The sequence below is a fragment of the Lissotriton helveticus genome, chromosome 2_1 (genome assembly GCF_964261635.1).
Source record: "Lissotriton helveticus chromosome 2_1, aLisHel1.1, whole genome shotgun sequence".
NCBI lineage: Eukaryota > Metazoa > Chordata > Amphibia > Caudata > Salamandridae > Lissotriton > Lissotriton helveticus.
Window position 1 is genome coordinate 1121117426 of NC_136059.1, and position 19307 is coordinate 1121136732.

General features: G+C 46.8%; 1 protein-coding gene across 1 annotated transcript in view; it reads left to right on the top strand.

Annotated features, from left to right (window-relative positions):
- Positions 1–19307, top strand: part of HACD4 (3-hydroxyacyl-CoA dehydratase 4) — a 166638-nt gene that overhangs the window by 70488 nt on the left and 76843 nt on the right. The window contains exon 3 of the mRNA XM_078675947.1: positions 3096–3223. Within this exon, the coding sequence (XP_078532073.1) occupies positions 3096–3223 (128 nt within the window). The remainder of the gene's footprint in view (positions 1–3095; positions 3224–19307) is intronic.

The window sequence follows — 19307 nt, forward strand, 5'->3', positions numbered from 1 at the left end:
GACATCAAACGCATAAGAGGGCACATTTAGGTAGAAATATTGAGCTCAGCTACATTCATGGTAAGCATAGCAATTTGTTACCCCATCACTACACTTGACTGGTTGTGATAATGCTGCTGTGTACTTTTTCTAAATCATAATTTCAATTGGGTCTAGGGTTGATACTCCCACCCCTCTATGTAACCATTTATAGAATTCATTAGGGTCAGTAATATATCTGTCCATACCTCACAAAATACAACTGCAACATAGTCGCTGTGCCTGGCTTGTGAGGGGTTTCTCACTTTGCACAAAAGGCCTGTTTTGGCTTTTTCTCGTTATATTGCAAATAACATGGGTTCAAAAGAAGAATGTTTTTTTGTAAAATAATCATGGTACATTGCACAATGGATTTTGTTTATTGAAATCTTTGGATCTTCTAATGTTGCAGTGATGTTTTACATTTGTACAACTTTAAAATGATTCAATATGTTACTTTAGTTTAATTACAAGTGGACATCTGAAATGATGTGTATAATCAACTACAAAATCATCATTAATCAATCAAACAAAATGTCAACAAGTGTGTTCTCTTGTCACTTCATTCTCAAGCCAGATGTGACTTGTAAGGACAGTACAACATTGGGATTAAGTCCATGGTGTAGAATTAGCTACTAAGTTGAGTTCTAATAGGATATGTACCATGCTCTCAACAGATAATACCACGAACCAGAGTATTTAATTAAAATGCTGCAGGATATGACCCCCATGATTCTAGTCAAGTCTATCCTACCTTTTGTGATGCAAAAGTACAAATCCTTTGACGATATTCTTGACAAAATCCAGCCTCATCCCTCCCTCAGCTGCCAAATCGACTTGCTTCCCGCGAAGGCATTACCATATACTCATATGTATGCAATCTCCAAGGTAGAGAATCGCTGTTAGAAGAATCACATGGGCATTCAGCCCTCAAGGTACCAGCTTCCACTTTTTCGCTTTTTTGTCCCTATGGCAAATAGTGAAGTAAGAACATGCATTAAAGATTGAACTTTGAGCTATTAACATTAACAAAAATCATTACTTTTTTAGGTCGAAGCCTACCAGACAGCGCAGCCGTCTGGTTTGCAAATGACATCTTGGGGACATTCGGAAAGCTTAGGTGGGAGTGCATCCCACCCATTACTTACCATTGGGTGTGTGGTTTGTAACTCACTGTTGCTTGCTTTCTGTTTGACGGCTTCATTTTATTTAGGCTGTCCAGCTTGAGTTTGTCACTTCCGTTGCCCAAATCCTATTTACTGTATTCTTCCACCAGTACTGGTTGTCAGTAAACAGGCCTTTAAACCTTGTTCTTATTTTGTCACGTTTGCTGTGAGGTCAAATGTCAGGCTTTGTCTTCCAGGGAACTTGGAGTTTATTTTCTTTCTCTGAATTCAAAATGAAAGTATTTATGTGACAATGATGCTGGCTATTGGAGGTGTGCTTGAGGAAAGCTGTACGATGTTATTTTTTTCCAGCACACAACAACATTTAAATGTCTGTAAATGAACTGTGCAGATATTTCAGAATATATCAGAATAAGGAAAGCACAAATGAACCAAATTTTTGGGTAATTCTGAAGTGTGGTGGAAACAAATATTTTAATACGATCAAAATACAACAATATACTAGGTGATGACATTTCCACACATTATCTTTTGTGCGCTTCTATGCCACTTTACTCTATTCTGCAACACTTTATGTCACTGCACTATACACCACTCTTTTCTATTCTGCGCCACTGCTGTGTATGCCACTATACTCTGCACCACACTATGCCACTGCACTCCACGCCAACTACGCTGCATTACTGCATGCTATGCCACTCTACTGTACACCATTGGACTATAGGTCCCTTTACGCTGCACTACTGCACTCTACATCACTTTACTCTGTGCCACTCCACTCTGCACCATTCTGCTCTACGCCACTGCACTCTCCACCACTGAACTCTCTGCCACTCTACTCTACTGCACTTTACGCCAATGCACTCTACACCACTGCACTCTACACCACTGCATGCCACTACACTCCATGCCACTGTAATCTACTGTGCACCACTGCACTCCATCACACTGCACTCTACTCTGCAATACTGCACTCTGCGCCACGACATTCTAAACCAGTGCACTCTACGCCACTATTCTATGCCACTGCACTCTACCATGCACCACTCCACTCTAGCCTGCACCACTCCACTGCACTCAACTCTGACGTACAGAGCAGCAACATAGTGCAGTGGCGTAGTGTAGATTGTTTCACTCTACTCCACCCTACATCACTGCACTTTACACCAACCTACTCTAAACCAAGGCACAGTACCCCACTGCGCTCTACTCCAATTACTCTGCACAACAGCACACTATTCCACTCTACACCATTGCTCTCTATGCCACTCAATTCTACTATATAACAAAAACAATGTCTCAACAGGTAATGTTTATAAGACCGTTAAATAAAACATGCACATCATATTGCAAAAAAGAAGGAGAAGAGAGACTCAAGAGTTGGTGAGAGATGCACAAAGCAATCTGTATTTAGGGAAAAATAATACAAAGAACAGTATCAGCACTGCTTACAATAAATGTGTACGTAACCCGAAAGAACTTGTGCACATGGGTGCTCATGAGACATATGGTGAGCGGCGCAAGTGACAAGTGACACAGCGAGGAAAGGCGCAAGGTAAACACACTTAATAATATAGACAAGGTATTTTTTGTTCACAATTAGTTTTGGAATGAATTGTTTTACAATGGATAGACAATTTCGTGAAAAGTAGAGTTGCTCCAAGGTTTGCGCTGGGAGGTCAATGGCGTTTCGACCTTAAATAACTTAAGGTCATCTTCAGGACCAGGTTACTGTAAGTTTACATGCTGAGTACGGTGTGGATCCAGGGAAACGTATTACTATGATAGTACACTGCTAGCTGCTGAAGATGTTGGATGTACACATCTGTACATTATGCTAAAGTATAGGAATGGATATGTTATGTATAATTTTGAAAATAGAAATGAGGTGAAGTTTTTCCAGTTGTATCATGTACAGTCTCATCATTTGTCTGTTTTTTGCATATTCAGATGCCTTTGCCGATACATTTTATGCAATGGGATACGTGATGCGTGTTTGCCAGCTGCTGTCGGTCTTGGAGCTGCTACACATACTTCTTGGTATTGAAAAAAAGCGCTTCTGGCCAAAATTTATACAGGTATGTCATAAGCTTGTCTGTGGCAGTGCAAAGTTGGGAATGGTATACTATACCTTTTGCTCTTAGTGAAGGAGTTGGTTGTCTCAGAATAAGCTGTAAAAAAGAACAAATAATACATGTATGTATAGGTGTGTGTGCGGCCCTATTTTCTGTACAGCTGCCTTAGATATTGCATTTTCCATTCCAACCCTGAGTGACACTTTCTGGCTCTTACTATGGAGTCCAAAATTAAGGAGTGAGAGTTATTTCTTCAAATCCACAGTATGTTTTCATGCAAAAGGTGGACAGGAGCGGGAACAAAGTGACCCTCAGTAAGGAGGGCTCTCCTAAGCCTTTCAGTGTTTGTGTAGCTTGTACTCTTACTCACAGGAATTATCGCTCCAAAGTTGTGATTACTTGAGCTAGTGTGGACTAATAGTAAATAGTACTCATGCTGATGTAGCTGATGGTATGATTTATCAAAGACGTCTCTGAACCATGTTCCAGAGGCCACGAGGCATGCAGGAGTTACTCGGCTCCAGGAGGCGGTTGAGGCCTTCTACCTCTGATGTCACGGGCGAACCTACTATGGATCCTGCTCTATTAGGCCAAGCGCCGCCTTCTATACTTGACTCTCTGCTCGAGCTACGCTACTCAACTGTCAAGGGTCCCTTAGAGGAAGCTCACATACAGTTCAGTGAACACAACTTATAACTCAACATGCGGGCAGCGCGTCAATAAATCAATGTCCAGTCAAATACTTGTTTTTGTATAAAAATAACTATTTTATTCTAACTTTACACATGCAAAGGCTAACGACATTCAAAAAAGCAATAACAAAGTCCCCTTGAGGTAGAGCTCTAGTAGTTGTCAGGTCACCCCCTGTCCTCTCACCTCTAGTGGGACTCATGGGAGTGGCCGGAGTTCTCACGTGAATGTCAACCACAGTGATATGTGCATCAACTGCTAAACCTGGGTCCTCAGCCCTACTCTTTATGATTTTCTCATCAGCCCCATCTCCCTCTTCCTGAGATATGCCCAGACCCCTTTCCTGGTGATCTGCCACTGAATCAAAGAGCCCTTTGAAATGCACAGGGAGAGCCCGGCTCTCCCCTCATCCAGTGCTTGTCCCACCCAGCTCACAGGAATGCACTAATACACATTTCTGTCTGGGGGATTCCTCTACTCCCATGTGTTCACCAGGCAGGCCTGGGCTTCTCAAAATGGAACCCAAGAACTTCCATGTTATGTAGTAGTGGAGGCACTTCTGCACATAGGGTACATTCACATAGGGTACATGCACAGCACACACACTGCCTTGTACTGTTGTCCTCAAGTATTCCGCTACCACCAGCATTCCCACATGCAGCACACACACTCAGTCTGTGCACACTGTTCAGTACTGCAGTCTCGTTGTACTGCACAAGTGTATGTTATTTTAAAAGCGTACTTTGCCAGCACACACGTTTACCATGTGCGCACTGAACTACACTTCTCCCTAGGTGTATTGTATTCCTTGCAAGCACACTTGCACTCAGCAAATGTTTTCATCATGCACGCACTTTCACATCAACCTGATGTAAGCCAGGGGAGAGTTAAACACACAGCAGCAGAACTTTTCAAAAGGTGAGTGTGCCTGTAGGCCTTACTCCAGTGGCAAAGGGTAAAAAGAACCTGTTCCCAACAATGTGTGTCGCTACCACTGCGCTTGCGCTGTTTAACTCCTGGGGAAGGTTGTAGCCTTCCACCACTATGAGGGTAGCGCTTTGGGCACACCTTCGCGTTCAACCAAACTGCAATCTGTGAGAGAGGGCTATGTCATGACACACACACATGATCCTTGTTCGCCTATGTCAGAAAATCTGCATTAGGGATCCAGACAACAATACAGTTGGGCACTCAGAGCAGGGGTATGTCTCTCACTATGCAGAGGACTTTTCTGTCCCAACAACATCAATCTTGTTAAGAAGAATAAACAGTAGAACTGGATCCCCAACAGCAAAGATATTTGTTCAAGTAGATTATACTGCTCCATGCTTATCGGAAAATCATATCTATCTGTTTACCTGTGCAATTCCCTCAAACCCGTCAGGACCTAACATTTGAACTATAGAGAAGACACTGCGTACCCTCATGCAGTGTTCACCAAGGCTTGCAAAAGACAAAAAATCCTCTCTTTTTAAAGAATATGGGGCTGATTTAGAGTTTGCTGTGTTTGCAACAGAGTACCCTGTCTGCCAAACCCTAGATCTACAATCTTTAAATGAGGTTTCTGTCAGTTTCTGTCCCCTGTTGGCTCTGTTGACAGAAAACATCTTCAGCTGTTCCTGTTTGGCTGTCGTAGAGATAGGCATTATGCTGCCCACCCTATTGAGAGTGGACAGCATGATGTCTTTTTTATCTGTCTCTCACAGGTAGGATATATGTGATGTTAATTTTTTTAATCCTTTATTGGTATAATAATGATGACAGTGATTACCGGTCAAAGTACATGAACGTATTAATGTTACTAAAGCATATTTACACAGGGTTACTATTGATTTTTACATTTACTCCTAAAATTATGGTATTATTTTACTTACATGTGGTCTGTTGATCTTGTACCTTTTACCAAGTCAATAGAGATACCTGATGTGTTTATATAACCCTTTAGGGAGTTTTTTTTTTTTTTTTTTTTAAACCTTTTTTTATTGGAAGACAAGCAAAAGACAGTAGTGACGCATATACAAAGCATACGAAGAATCAGGGATAATGCAATGCAGTAGCGTACATGGAAAGTCCAGGTGCCAAGTCAAAACGTATAACAAGGTTGACAGTTATGGGGTCACGACAACAACAAGCAAATGAGGTGCAACACATCTGTACAGAACATACAAGTGCATCAGTAGTGTGGAAACAAAGCATACACCCTTCCATGAAGGAGAACAGCATCAGTGCAGTGGGCTCACACCCACAGTTCAACAGTCATTGAGTTGAGGTATTATAAGCATCACCGCAAAGGAGCAGGCAGTGATCCCCCGCTCCCTCCCCAATGACCATACAGTGCAACCCACGCAAGCAACCAAGCAGTAGCATAGAGAGATCTCCCCGGTCGCAGTGTCATATGGTGTTTGGTAGACAGAAGTGGATGCCCATCAAATGTTACCCCGTCAGCCTACCCCAACCCGATCTTCACTGTCCAAATCAGAATCCTGCACAGCCCTGGTAAGTAGGTACACCTGCAGCGGGCTCCAAAAGTCCTTAGGCCTACAGCGCACAGGCATCATTTCTGCGTATACATTATATTGGTCCTGACAGTAAAGGACATCCTTCAGCCAGTCTCCAAACCGCGGTACCCTACCCCGCCCCCAACAACAGGCCACTCGCCGTTTTGCCAACAGTAAAGCTACATCCACAAATCTACGATAGAGCGCCGGCACCTCCTTAGTATATCCTAATAATAGGACCATAGGGTCGAACAATACCCCATCCTCAGTCATGACCTGAAGGGCGTCATGAACCTGCACCCAGTATTCTGAAATGGCCCCACACTCCCATGCCAGGTGAAGGAAATCGGCACCCGTCGCATGGCAACGAGCACATCTATCGTCTTCCGCTAACCGGAACCTGAGTTTTCTAGCTGGAGTGTAATAGAATCGTTGTATGAATTTATAGTGTATGATTTTTAAACGGCAACTAGAGGAGATATTGGCAGTCACACCACAACAGTATGCCCATTGTTCATCAGAGATAGAAATCCCGAGCTCAGCATTCCACTGTTCGTGTACCCGACTAGATGACGTAACCCGCTGCTTCCTGATGGCACCATACAACCTAGAAACCAAGTGACGCCCATCGGAGAGTAACAGCACGTGGAGCGGTAAAGCTACGCCTGGCTCCCTGGGGAACTCAGGCAGCAGCGTCCTCAGGCCCTGCCGTAACCGGACATAATAAAACATCTCCAAAGGGGAGTATTCCCCACCACCCAAAAATTGCTCATGGGTACGGAAGGTGCCCTCATGAAAAAGGTCCCCCCAAGTAAGTATCACAAGACGTTTGCACAGGCGTTGGAACCCTGTCTCCTGCAACAAGGACAGAGCAGGGTGATACACCATAGGCAGCGCAGGTGAGTAGAGGAATGCAAGATCCAGCGCCCCGCAACTCGTTTCCAAGCATCAATCGTACACGTCACCGTTGTCTGGGGAGTATCTATGTCCCCAACATTCCCCAGTATCATGCCCTCCAATGGGAGAGGATGAGCAACCCACTGTTCAGCAGCTACCTGAGGCATAAACGGTGTGGGGCGCATCCAGTGGTACGCATAGTGCGCCTGGGCGCTAACATAATAAAGCCCAAAATCAGGGACGTCAAAGCCCCCATCGACATAAGGCAACGTTAATGTAGACCATGCCACTCGCGGCTGTTTGCCCCCCCAGAACAGTCGAATCAGCTCCGAGCGGAGTCGTGTGAAAAAATACGCCCCAGGATGATATGGAATATTCTGAAACAGGTACAGGAAGCGAGGCAATACCACCATTTTTATCAGAGACGCTCTACCCGCCATGCACAGAGGCAAAGACATCCATCTCGTAACGTTATCTGCCAGTCTAGTTATGGCGACGCCATAATTAAGCCTGATCGTCTCTTCCTTGTTCAAAGCCACCACAATACCAAGATACCGTAGCTCCGAATCACACCACTCCAGAGGGTAGTCAAGTGGGAATCGATGAACCGCTGCAGTGAGCGGAAAGAATTGGGATTTCTGCCAATTGATATGTACTCCAGAAATACCGCCAAAGGCAACAAACTCACGTAGTATCGCGTTAAGATGCACCTGCGGATCTTTCACATATAGTGTAACATCGTCCGCATACAGAGATATCCCAATTTGACGCTGAAAACAATTAAACGCGCTCAGTTGATGTAATTGGCGAACCCTACATGCAAGAGGCTCTATGGCAATGGCAAACAGGAGGGGAGAGAGAGGACACCCCTGCCTGGTCCCCCTCGTGATTGGAAAAGGGGAGGAAAGCACACCATTCACAACCACCCTCGCCACCGGGTCAGTGTACAGCAATTTGACCCATGAGATAAATATCCGAGGAAATCCCATTCTGCATATAACATCTATCAAGTAACCCCATTCCACTGAGTCAAACGCTTTCGTAGCGTCCAAAAAAACAGCAGCCACCGGGAGCTCAGGAGCTATTGTCGAAATCAAGGAGAATAGTGTTCGAAGATTATGAGATGTTGCCCGGCCAGGCACAAATCCGGACTGGTCAGGTAAGACTATAACGGGCATAAGCTCCGAGAGCCGTGTCGCCAATACTTTCGCCAATATTTTAACATCACAGTTAAGCAATGAAAGAGGCCTATAGGACCCCACGTCCAGGGGATCCTTTCCAGGTTTGATCAACAAGGTGATAGCAACTTCCCTCATAGACCCCGGCAATCTCCCCACCTCAAGGGAGTCCTCGAATACCTCCCGGAGCACCGGAGCCATAATATCCACGTAGCATTTATAGAATTCGGCGGGGAGACCATCCAGCCCTGTAGCCTTCCCGTTATTAAGAGACATAATGGCACTTCTGATTTCTTCCACCTCAAGCGGTCTACCCAGAAACGCCCTGTGATCGTCAGATAGCCAACAGAGCGCCAGATCGTCCAGAAAACCCCCATACCTTACATCTCCCGATTGCTGTGAAGTGTATAAGTGTGTGTAATGATGTATAAACGTGTCCTGAATTTCCTTCGTGTCTCTGCAGCGCGTGCCATCCGGCAAAACCAGTTCCAACACATCTGAACTATGCCTCTGATGTCTCGTAAGTGCGGCAAGTACCTTCCCAGGTCTCTCACCCTCGCAGTACCTCCTCGCCGTCCAGTACTTCCCCCTATGCTTCGCCTCCCTGGCTGCTTCCTCCTCATACTCTGAAAGTTTACCCCTAAACTGATGCACGAGGTCAGGATCAGGGCCATCCAGCATCCCGCTTTCCAGCTGTTGTAAATCAGCCTCTAAGCTTGCGAGCGTACGAACAATAGTCCTAAGTACCCCACAGCTCTAGGAGATAGTGACCCCCCGAATGGTAACTTTAAATGCCTCCCATATCACTTCCACACTATCTACAGAACCCCTATTCCTCGGGAAAAAAGCCTCCACTTCCTCGCCTAGCTCCGCCTTAAAGATGGGATCCAACAGGGCAGAAGGGAAAAGTCTCCAAGGTGGCCGTGGTCTGTGCAGTCCAGGCACCGATAACATAACCCTAACTGGACAGTGGTCTGAGTACGTCCTGGGGAGGTGTGCCACACCATGTAGTCCCCTGGAGAGGAAGACATAGTCCAGTCTCGCCCAGGTACGGGCCTGTGCTGTGAAATGCGTGCCCTCCCTCCCCGTGGGGTGTGCATATCTCCAACTATCAATCAAGCCTGCCTCCTCCACAATGCCCCGTAAGACATCCCTGGCTTGGACATTGTACTGAGAGCTCCCCTCCGATCTATCCTCAAGAGCCCGCATTGCCAAATTGAAATCACCCCCCCATACAATGTGTGAGGCTTCTACTGCAAGAACATGGCCCCATAGTGTAAGAAAAAAAGCAGGTGTATCAACATTCGGTGCATAACAATTCACAAAAAGCACAGTGACCTGCCCAATCCTCCCCCACAACAGCACATATCTCCCGTCTGGGTCTACGCGTGACCCCAGCTCCTGGAATGAAAGTGATTTCTTGATCAGTATAACAACCGCACGTGCGTAAGAGGAGTACGATGAAAACTTCCTCACTGTGGCCCACCTCCCTCCAAACGCATGTGCAGGCGCTTGGCGCAGATGCGTTTCCTGCAGCAACGCCACCTGTATAGCATGTCTATCCAGAGAGTGCAGTACATTACGACATTTCCTGGCATCATTGAGCCCACGCACATTCCAAGACAAGATCGATATCCTATCTAACACCTCGACAGACATCACTCATAAGGAACGTGCGATAGGGCATGCTGAAGCACTGCACCAGGCAATGTCCCCGAGTCGAAGCAGTGGAACGTTACCGCTGCATATACCGACCCCCCCGCGTACCGCACACCACATTCATCCATGCCGTCTTCCATCCACAGAACCAAACCCCCCCCTCCCCAACACAAACAAGAACAACCGTGCAACAGGCACGCATTACACCCAGATAACAACGCGCGTCCAGCACAAGCATCAAGTGAAAGATAAACTGTCAGCGCAGTTTCCCCTCCCCCCGCCCACCTGACCAACCCCGAACTGTCAGGACCCCCTACCACCCCCCCTCCCCTCACGCCATTCATCCATCCATCCATCCAAAAAGCAGTCGTACAAAGAAACTCAACAATAGTGGGGTATTCCCGGTGGGGTGCCCACCAGAGGTGCACAGTACCACCCTCTCACACTACGCCGATCCTCCAACCGCAGGGCGAAGATCCGACTCAGGCGCAGTGTGGTAGTGGGTGCCCGGAGCTAAGTATCACCATCAACCAACGCCCCCCCCGACAACCTCAAATAGCGGACTCCCGGAACAGACCGGTGACCCACACATCTACCCTCAACAGTACATGCCCGGGGAAACCCAGGCTCCAATGGCAGCCATACAAGTGTCAGCGCAAAGTGTGTACCACAGCCTCCATGCCGCTAGAAACCTGTTCAGTCGTCCTCCTCCTCCCTCGCCGAGCGGTGGCCATCCTGTCCCACCTCATCTTGCCGGCCATTAGCAGCCCGTTCCCTCCGGAGACGCTTCACAAAGTCCTCCGCCTGTTGCGGATTCGTGAAGAAAGTCTGCTTCGCCTAATGAGTCACCCTCGGCTTCGCAGGGTACAGCAAGGCGTAGTCCACCTAGAGGTCTCTAAGCTTTTTCTTAACCGCCAGAAATTTGCGTCGTTGCTCCTGCACCATCGGAGTGAAGTCCTGATATAGAGTGAAATTGACCCCCTCAAAGGAAAGCGAGCGGGTAGTGCGAGCCGCACGAAGAGCCGCGTCACGATCCCGATAGTTCAGGAGGCGTGCAATGATAGGACGCGGTGCAGCGCCTGAGGCCGGCCGCGGCCCAAGGGATCGGTGTGCATGTTCCACAATAAACTGCGTGGAGAACGCTTCCGCTCCTATCGCACCAACCAGCAGCCTTTCCACATACGTCTCCATTTTCCCCACGTTCGTCTTTTCCGGCACACCTACCACGCGTACGTTATTACGCCGACTTCTCGCCTCCAACTCCTCATTCTTAGCGGCTATTACCCTCAGGATATTGTCCATCCTCGCCAGCTGAGAGGTATGGGCGGCCGCAGTGTCGTCATGATCCGAGATGCGCTGCTCCGCCGTGGTCAGGCGCTCCTCATGAACATCAAGTTTTTGCACCACTGCGTCCATGCGCGATGATAATTTGTCCACTTTGTCCACAATGGTGGCGAAGCCTTGCCGCATTTCCTGCATCATCTGCTGGAAATCCGGGGTGGTGGGCTGCGGACTAGCATCAGCGACAGGCGGGGGGGGGGGATCGCGAACTCCCTGCCTCCTGTACCAGGCGAACGCCCCTCCTAGAAGCTGTAGAGTCAAATGAGAGCTTAGGCTGTTTATTGTCCGGTTTCCCCATAGTTACACACACACAGCTCGAAGCAGCTCCCACAGCAATGTACAAGGAGAAGTGAAGGGATCCCTGGGTACAAATCTACGGTCGTCAACCAATGTTATGCACCAAATAGAGCACGCAGCACATCAAAATCCAAGATTGGGGCGTATTGTTCTCATATCCACACAGTATCGACGCGTTTTTCTGTGACCAGCCCCCTCCAACAGTCACAGCTCGCAGCCACCTTCGGGGTAGCAGAGGGCAGCCTCTAGGATAGCAGGCGAAAGGAGTCTGAAAGGGCACAACAGTGGCCCAACACCGCACACCAAAGAGCAGAAAGGGTAGCGCCACTTACGAATTGCGACAGGGGTAATGCGCAGATACCAGTTCCGACGACGTCTTCCAAAGAGCAGGGCAGTACAACCAAAGACAGCGTGGCATATGATACACAGCAGGAGGAAACAGTTGACAGCGCATTCAGATGGATCTGGCACTATTATAGCCAATGGAGCACCCTGCCGCAGTATCCAGCACGGCAGGCCCCGCCATATATCAACCGCTGCGACGAAAATGGCGCCAAATGGTGTAAGGGCGGTATCCCAGCAGTGCGGCCAGCAATCCCCTCCAGTAGCTGCCTTCCCCACTACAATCCACCGCCGTCCGTATCTGTCAGAGGCCAGGCGGTCAGGAAAGCACCACAGATGGGGGCACGAGCAGGCGTGGACGCCCCGCCACTCCCCTCTGCGCAATGGCCGTCCCTCAAGTCAGAGGGTATGTCGGCGTCCCCGCCGCAGCTCCTCCGCCGCAGTCCAAGGTGACACCTGTCACGGCACCACTGGAGACGAGCCCCAGGCACAGCCGCCGGACGCGGCCAAGCGGGCAGCTACGAAGAGTCCCTGAGGGGGAGGGGATCGGGCCTCCACCCCACGTGTGAAGCAGCGGACTAGAGTGGGCTGAGACGCCGGACCGCGGAGCACCTGTCCTCCAGAGCGCCCGGCGGTGAATCTCCCGGGACCTCTAACTCCGGCCAGCAAGCTCCGATCGGCGCAGGAGTTGGACCGAGTGCGGTCAGCAGCTAACCAAGGCAGAATCCAGGGTCAGGGCAGGGAATGGTGACGATCAGCAGGATAAAAGGACGGATATGAGCTCCGGGCTGCAGGAGCCTCACGGCAGTGCGGCCATGCTGCAGTGCGCCCTCTAGCGACCCCCCAACCCTTTAGGGAGTTAGAGATAATTACAAATATACATACTGCTGGTGGAAAAAGTCAGTGCGTTAATTGCTGCATAGTATTTAGTAGTGTGTGTGTGTAATAATTGTGCAGTCAGTGCTTGTACTTTTACTTTTGATAAAGAAATGTATTTATTTAGTGTTATTATTGCCTGCCAGCGAATGGTGGTTACTAACCCAACCCACCACCCTTGAGTAGACATTGGACTGCTCTGCTCCGCTAGCCTGAGAGAGTCAAGTGCTACAATGGGGTGTTAGATCCACATTTGTCCTCCCACAGGAACCAATTACTTATGCAGGCCACACAACTAATGGTCCGTTTCCTTAGAGGGTAATTTGTTGTTTTGTTTGAGAGAAATAGACTCCCACTATGAGAGCTTGTTTTTGAAAAACAAATTATGTTGAAAGTTTGGTGGACGTTCGCCGTCAGTTTTGACGGTCGCCCACCAAAATGTGTGCCTTGAATGGAACCACGTTTTTTGTACCTTAAAGGGGATAGCCATGCCTCTGGATTCTTTCGATGTACAGAGATGACCGCTGAGCTAAAGCTCATCTCTACCTCTGTCACCCTAAAAGACTATCGTCTGCCAGATTTAATGTTCTCTGCCACCCTAATCGACTGTACTCTGTCCGCCAAAGTCTACATCTTCCCCTTATTTTCACACCCAAGTCTGCCCTGACAGGTACAAGGAATGGTTCATGCTGTCCAGTGGCTCATACAGAGGAGCTACCCCGCTGTTACATCCAGCTTTTGAGTCTGAGTTACCTTTACCTTCTCTTCACTGTGGGTAAGTTCCATATATTCAAAGCAAGGACTTTGACTGCAATGTCAGCACCTGAGGCTGCTTTAGGATGGCTGACTTAAACAATAATGCAGTCAGCATTCACAGCAGAACATTTCTCTGTGAGGGGTAAACTGCCAATTATGAATCTTATTTCCTCTTTGTGAAGATGGGACCTGCTTTATTCTTAGATGACAATCTAAACCCAATGTTCCGTCCCTCCTACTTTTGTCCTGGATCCGAGATATAACAAGCCTTCACCTCTTAATTAACACAGCAAAGAATAGAGGATGGCAGAAAAGGAAAACGAGGATCATGGACATAAACAGATTAGGAAAATAACTCAACAAAATAGAAGGAGGGAAACAAATCCTGGCCTTTTAGGGATGGCATGGTATGAAGGTTGAAGAACTACCCTGTCCCAAAGCATACCCGTGGCAACCTTTGTTCAGTACCCCTCAACACGTTTCAGCCTATTTCATCCATTTTTATGCAAGGCATTTGCATTCTTCTTCCTACGGCTACCTCTCCCCTGACCCTTTACACAAGAACCCATCCAGTATGCTTTCTTCAAGCCTGCTTTTAACTGCTCCAGGAAATGTGCTAAGACCTGACTGCTCACATCTATCAAACATTAACTCTAACTTTTCAACTGCAATTGACCATCCTCATCACTCAAACATTTGACCACTTCCCTGCCTTCATGGTACTTCCACATGCATCCAACTCAGCTCGGAATGAGGTCAGCCTACCAACATCTTTTAACAAGACCAACAAACTGCCCAGAATGATTGTACTTAGTGCACATAAATTCAAGATTACCTTTTGCTTCCACTCCCGCAACTCTCTGACGATCAGAATTACAGGAGGGCTTATTTACAAGAAATGAGTGTAGGGCAGCGTGCAAGGTTTCTTGCTGCACTGCCCTATGCCAATTAGAAAAAGCAGTTATTCACTGTATTTACAAGACAATGTGCATCCTTGTCCTTTCAGCCAGCTCTGTTGCACCTTTTGCAGTCCTTCGCCAACTCAGACACCATTGCACCATGGTGCAAGGATGTCTTTGTTGTTGGCACAAGTGTTTTTTGTGCAGGAATGGGCACCTTCCTGCACAAAAACAATCGCGAGAGGCGTTTTCTTTGTTCTGTGTGTGCTGCCCTCGTGAAAAGAGGAAAAAACTAGGAGAAATGTAGACATTTCTCCTTGTTACGCCTGCTCTAGGGTGTTGCAAGGGTTTGGTGCTGCCACAGGTTTATAAGCAATTGTAAATGTGGGGCAGCGTCAAGGTCCATGGTTGTTGTGGGGAAATACCCTTGGCTACACCCATAGGACACCTCTTTGATGCAGAGTAAGGCAAGGCAGCGACTTGCGCTGCTTTGCTTTACTCCCAATCTACGAGGCCATGAAAAGCCATGCATAGTGGCTTTGCATGACATTTAGATTGGGGTCTGCATACTGCTCCTCTGGAGCGTCACAAAAGTGACTCTCAGGCTGAGGAAATGTGTCACAAGGGGGCTTGTAAATACATTTTGGTGTTCTCCATCCATTAACTCAGTATTCCATATCTCCTTGTGGATAAAGCCAGCCTTGCACTTCCTTATGCTTTCTTTCTCCTTTTTAGGTCTCACAAGATATCTTGTTACCTTACAGAGGGCTTTGAGGCCACCCTTTGATTACCATTGGTTGGCTTTATTGTCACTCTCATTTATTTGCCTGTTATTAGTCAGCTTCCATAGACTTCCTTTCTCTTTGAGTGTTTGTCCCTTCCCTGGAGCATGGACGCATTACTTGTGTCCCTCCACCTCTATTTCTTTCCGGTGCAACTTTTTTGTTTTTCTTTAAAAACTCTTATTGAATGTATTTTTTTCAACTGTCTCCGTTTACTTCTCCTGTGATCTATTCATGTGCTTGCCACTGCCCACCAACTCAATCTCCATTGTCCATGTGGTTGCCCCTGCTTCACCCACCCACTCTCCTTATCTGTGTGGTTACCCCCAACAGTTCTCCAGACCCTCTGTTGTCCTTATGCTTGCCCACCCTCAGTGGTCCATCTGCTCCCCATCCCCTCTCATCTGTCCTTCTCTCCCTCGTTGTGGCCTCGGGGTCATACAAGGCTAAACGTTTTGAAAGAAGCTATAACAGGACTAGCGCCTGCCCCCTCATAACCCTTTTTTTTAAAATTACTTCCAGCCATGGCTACAAAACATTGACTCGGCCAATAGCTATCGTGCTTTTTCTCTTTCTCTGATGAAACCGTGTAGCAAAATGTCAAACCGTTTGCAGCTTCTACTCGACGCAGGGCATCATTTGCACCCAACTGGATGAGCTTGACTGCTCCATCTGAGACTCTCTCCCAACAAGACATTCTCCTACCTCTATAAATCTATGCTCTTAAAGAAGTGCAACAAATGAGCTGAGTGATGTGCAGGTGTCAGCCCCTACCTTCCCCCTGGCATGCTTCATCTTCACATGCAATAAATATGATTTCCTTTCTTGATATAGCTCCGTAATCTGACCGACCAGCATTTCAATGGATTATGCTATCTCCTAAACTTTCTAAACAGGAGAATTTTTTCTATTAAGTACTTTTGTTGTTATGAATTTTGTTGGAATCATTATGTACCAATAATTGGTTTCACATAACCTGGTAAAAATAGGAACCGAAACCACAGTTTCCCCCTATGTCATGCAAAGCAGAATCATACCTGCCCACTGTCTCATGGCTACCATAGTCACTTGTATAAAATGTACATTTCTCAATCAAGACATTGACCTTTTCAAAAAATACTCTTTACTACTTTAGTCTACCCATTGCCTCATCAAATCCATTGCTGTATGCTTCACTTTCCTGAGCTACAGATTGTCACTAAGCCTTTTTGTCGTCTATGATCATCTACTGCCTTTTAATATGTGGCAGTTCTTCTTTCCACTGGCTCCATACAATGTGCTGCTCACCCGGTGCTTCTTAAAAATGAGGAGGAGGGTTCATGTTTTTGTGCATGCTGGTGACGGCCTCTGCCTGACCCGTAGACAAGATGAGCGTTGAAAAGAGGTGAGTGAGAGGCAGAGTGCAAAAAGTATAATATGGTGACTAAAGTTGTCTCTGTGGATCCACTAAAGGTTTATTGGGTGGTCTTAGAGACAAAGTTAAAAGAGAGGACTAGGGATTAACCCAAATATATCCCTAACAATGGTCAACATGTTTCTGCCATGGATCGGTCCCCTAAAGGGATCCAGTGGCATTTGTCAGGACCTTAATTGTAATTAGTCACTCTGCATGTGTGAATATACTGGCCACCCCTGGATCAGGGCAGCCAGGTTGTCAATGACCAATGTGCTTCTATGGGTTCATTTGTCTGCAAATGAAAAGTATGATCATAATCTTCAATTTATCATGATCCGACATTACCAAGAGAAACTTTAATGTAAGTGTCTGTTCTATTTTATTCTTACCTATAAGTGGAAGTGAAAAGCCAACTCTCCAAGCTCTAGGTACATCTCATTGTGCCCAAATAAAAGAAAAACTATATTTACAACAATGCGTCCATTGTATGCGTGTGTATATATATCCACACAATCTGTGTGGTGCTGATGTACAACAGCAAGTGCCTTATATGATACAAAATATCTAGGACATTTCTAGACCAAGACCGCAAAAAAATTAATTATATATGCAGGCTCATTTAACTTTGTCTATATTACTCCCATGTCAAAAAGTTGCTAATTATAGTTTTAACTCGATTGGGCTATCGAACAATCCCCGATCGGCATTCTATGTCAGAAAGTTTTTGTGATTACTTATAATGGGATCGGGCTATTTAGGAACCCCGTTCGGCATGGCTATCTACCTTTCCAAAGACCGGTTAACATCAGGGCACAAGTCCTATAAAAGAAGTGGGGGTACTTACAATATGCAAATGACCTCATGACGTCATGGAAAGCAGAGCTCCCAGGTTTCCTACGTCCCGTCCAAGTTTTTACTCTGTATTCTGGAACTTGTAGTCCTGCTTATCCCATTAAAAAATGCGCAAATAAATACAAAGGGGCAGATTTACAAGCCCCATGCGCCACTTTTGTGTCACTTTTAACATGGAAAAAGTGAAGCAAAATTGGCGCAAGGGGCTTGTTAATGGTATACAAAGTAAAAACCTGGGGCCTTATTTATGAAGGCCTTGCGCCACCGGTGCGTCACTTTTAAAATGGGAAAAAGTGACGCACCGGCGGTGCAAGGCCTTCATAAATAAGGCCCCTGGAGTGAGGGAACTACTCACACAAGACACTGGGAAACCTGGGGGCTCTGCATTACTAGAGGAAGCGGCCCCTCGGCTAAATCGAATACCCACACTGATAGCAAAGAATCGCCGTGAATGCTGCGCGATTAACCCAGTCCTTCGCCGATTTTGGATTTAAAGTCACAGGACGGCACATGATCGCCGTTTCATATAACTACAATTAGGACAATATTGCTTAAACGAACGGTTTCCTTTTTCATCCACGCCCGTGGGGCCCAAGTTATTGGCAGGGGGGATGGTGTCCGCCCTGTGAAAAGAGTGGGGGGACGGTGGAGCCCCTACTCGAGCCCTGGTTAAAATAGTGCATGATGCATGACAGAGACCCTAGTGCTGTTTAGTAAGAGAGCCCAAGTGACTCAGAGCCCAAAAAGAAACATCCTGCGGGTCCCCAATCTGCATTCTATGTCAGGAAATTCTTGCGATTTACTTATAATAAGATTGGGCTATTTAGAAGCCCCGATCGACATAGCAGTCTCCCTTTCCAAAATGCAGTTAAAATTGGGCATGTTACATGACAGAGGCCCTGGTGCCATCTAGTAAAAGAGCCCAGATAACTCAAAGCCCAAAAAGAAACATGCCGCGGTTCCAGTAAAGCCTAGCTGGGTGATGAAAACAAACATCAGTCAGTCAGTGTGAGGGCACGATTGAATCTGTGTACATTACAATTCATTCACATGGAGCCTAAAAACACATTACAAAGGTTGGTTTCTGGGAAGTGTAAATTGCTGTTTGACGTGCACTGTATATGAAGATTGCAATTTTTTTCATTTTATTTTATATAGCGCGGACTCGACCCGAAGGCACTGGTGCACTTTACATGCACACTATTTGCATTACACAAGGTTACATTCATAAGGTTTCACCTGAGACAGCACTGTCGCAAAAATAACAAATAACATAATAAGCACTGGCAAAGGCAATAGTTTTTTCCCGTAAGGAAGCTCTAGTGTTTTTGTCATTGTTTTTAGGTCGAGCAGACGTACTCTCAATGCGTGAGCATTGAGAGTGTCTGTCTCGACATCTATTGTTGCCCGTTAATGGGAATGTGGACACCGATGTGGACGAGCGTTTCCTTCGCGGTTTTCACCGCGGGAGCGCGCGTCTCACCCGCGCATGCGCAGAGTAACTCCGCCATTTATTTATTTATTATTTTTTTTTTTCCAGCCCCGAACCGAATCAGGTATCAGAGCGCTTTACATATAGGCAGCCCCCACCCCTCTGCATGCGCACACACAGGCGAGCGCATGC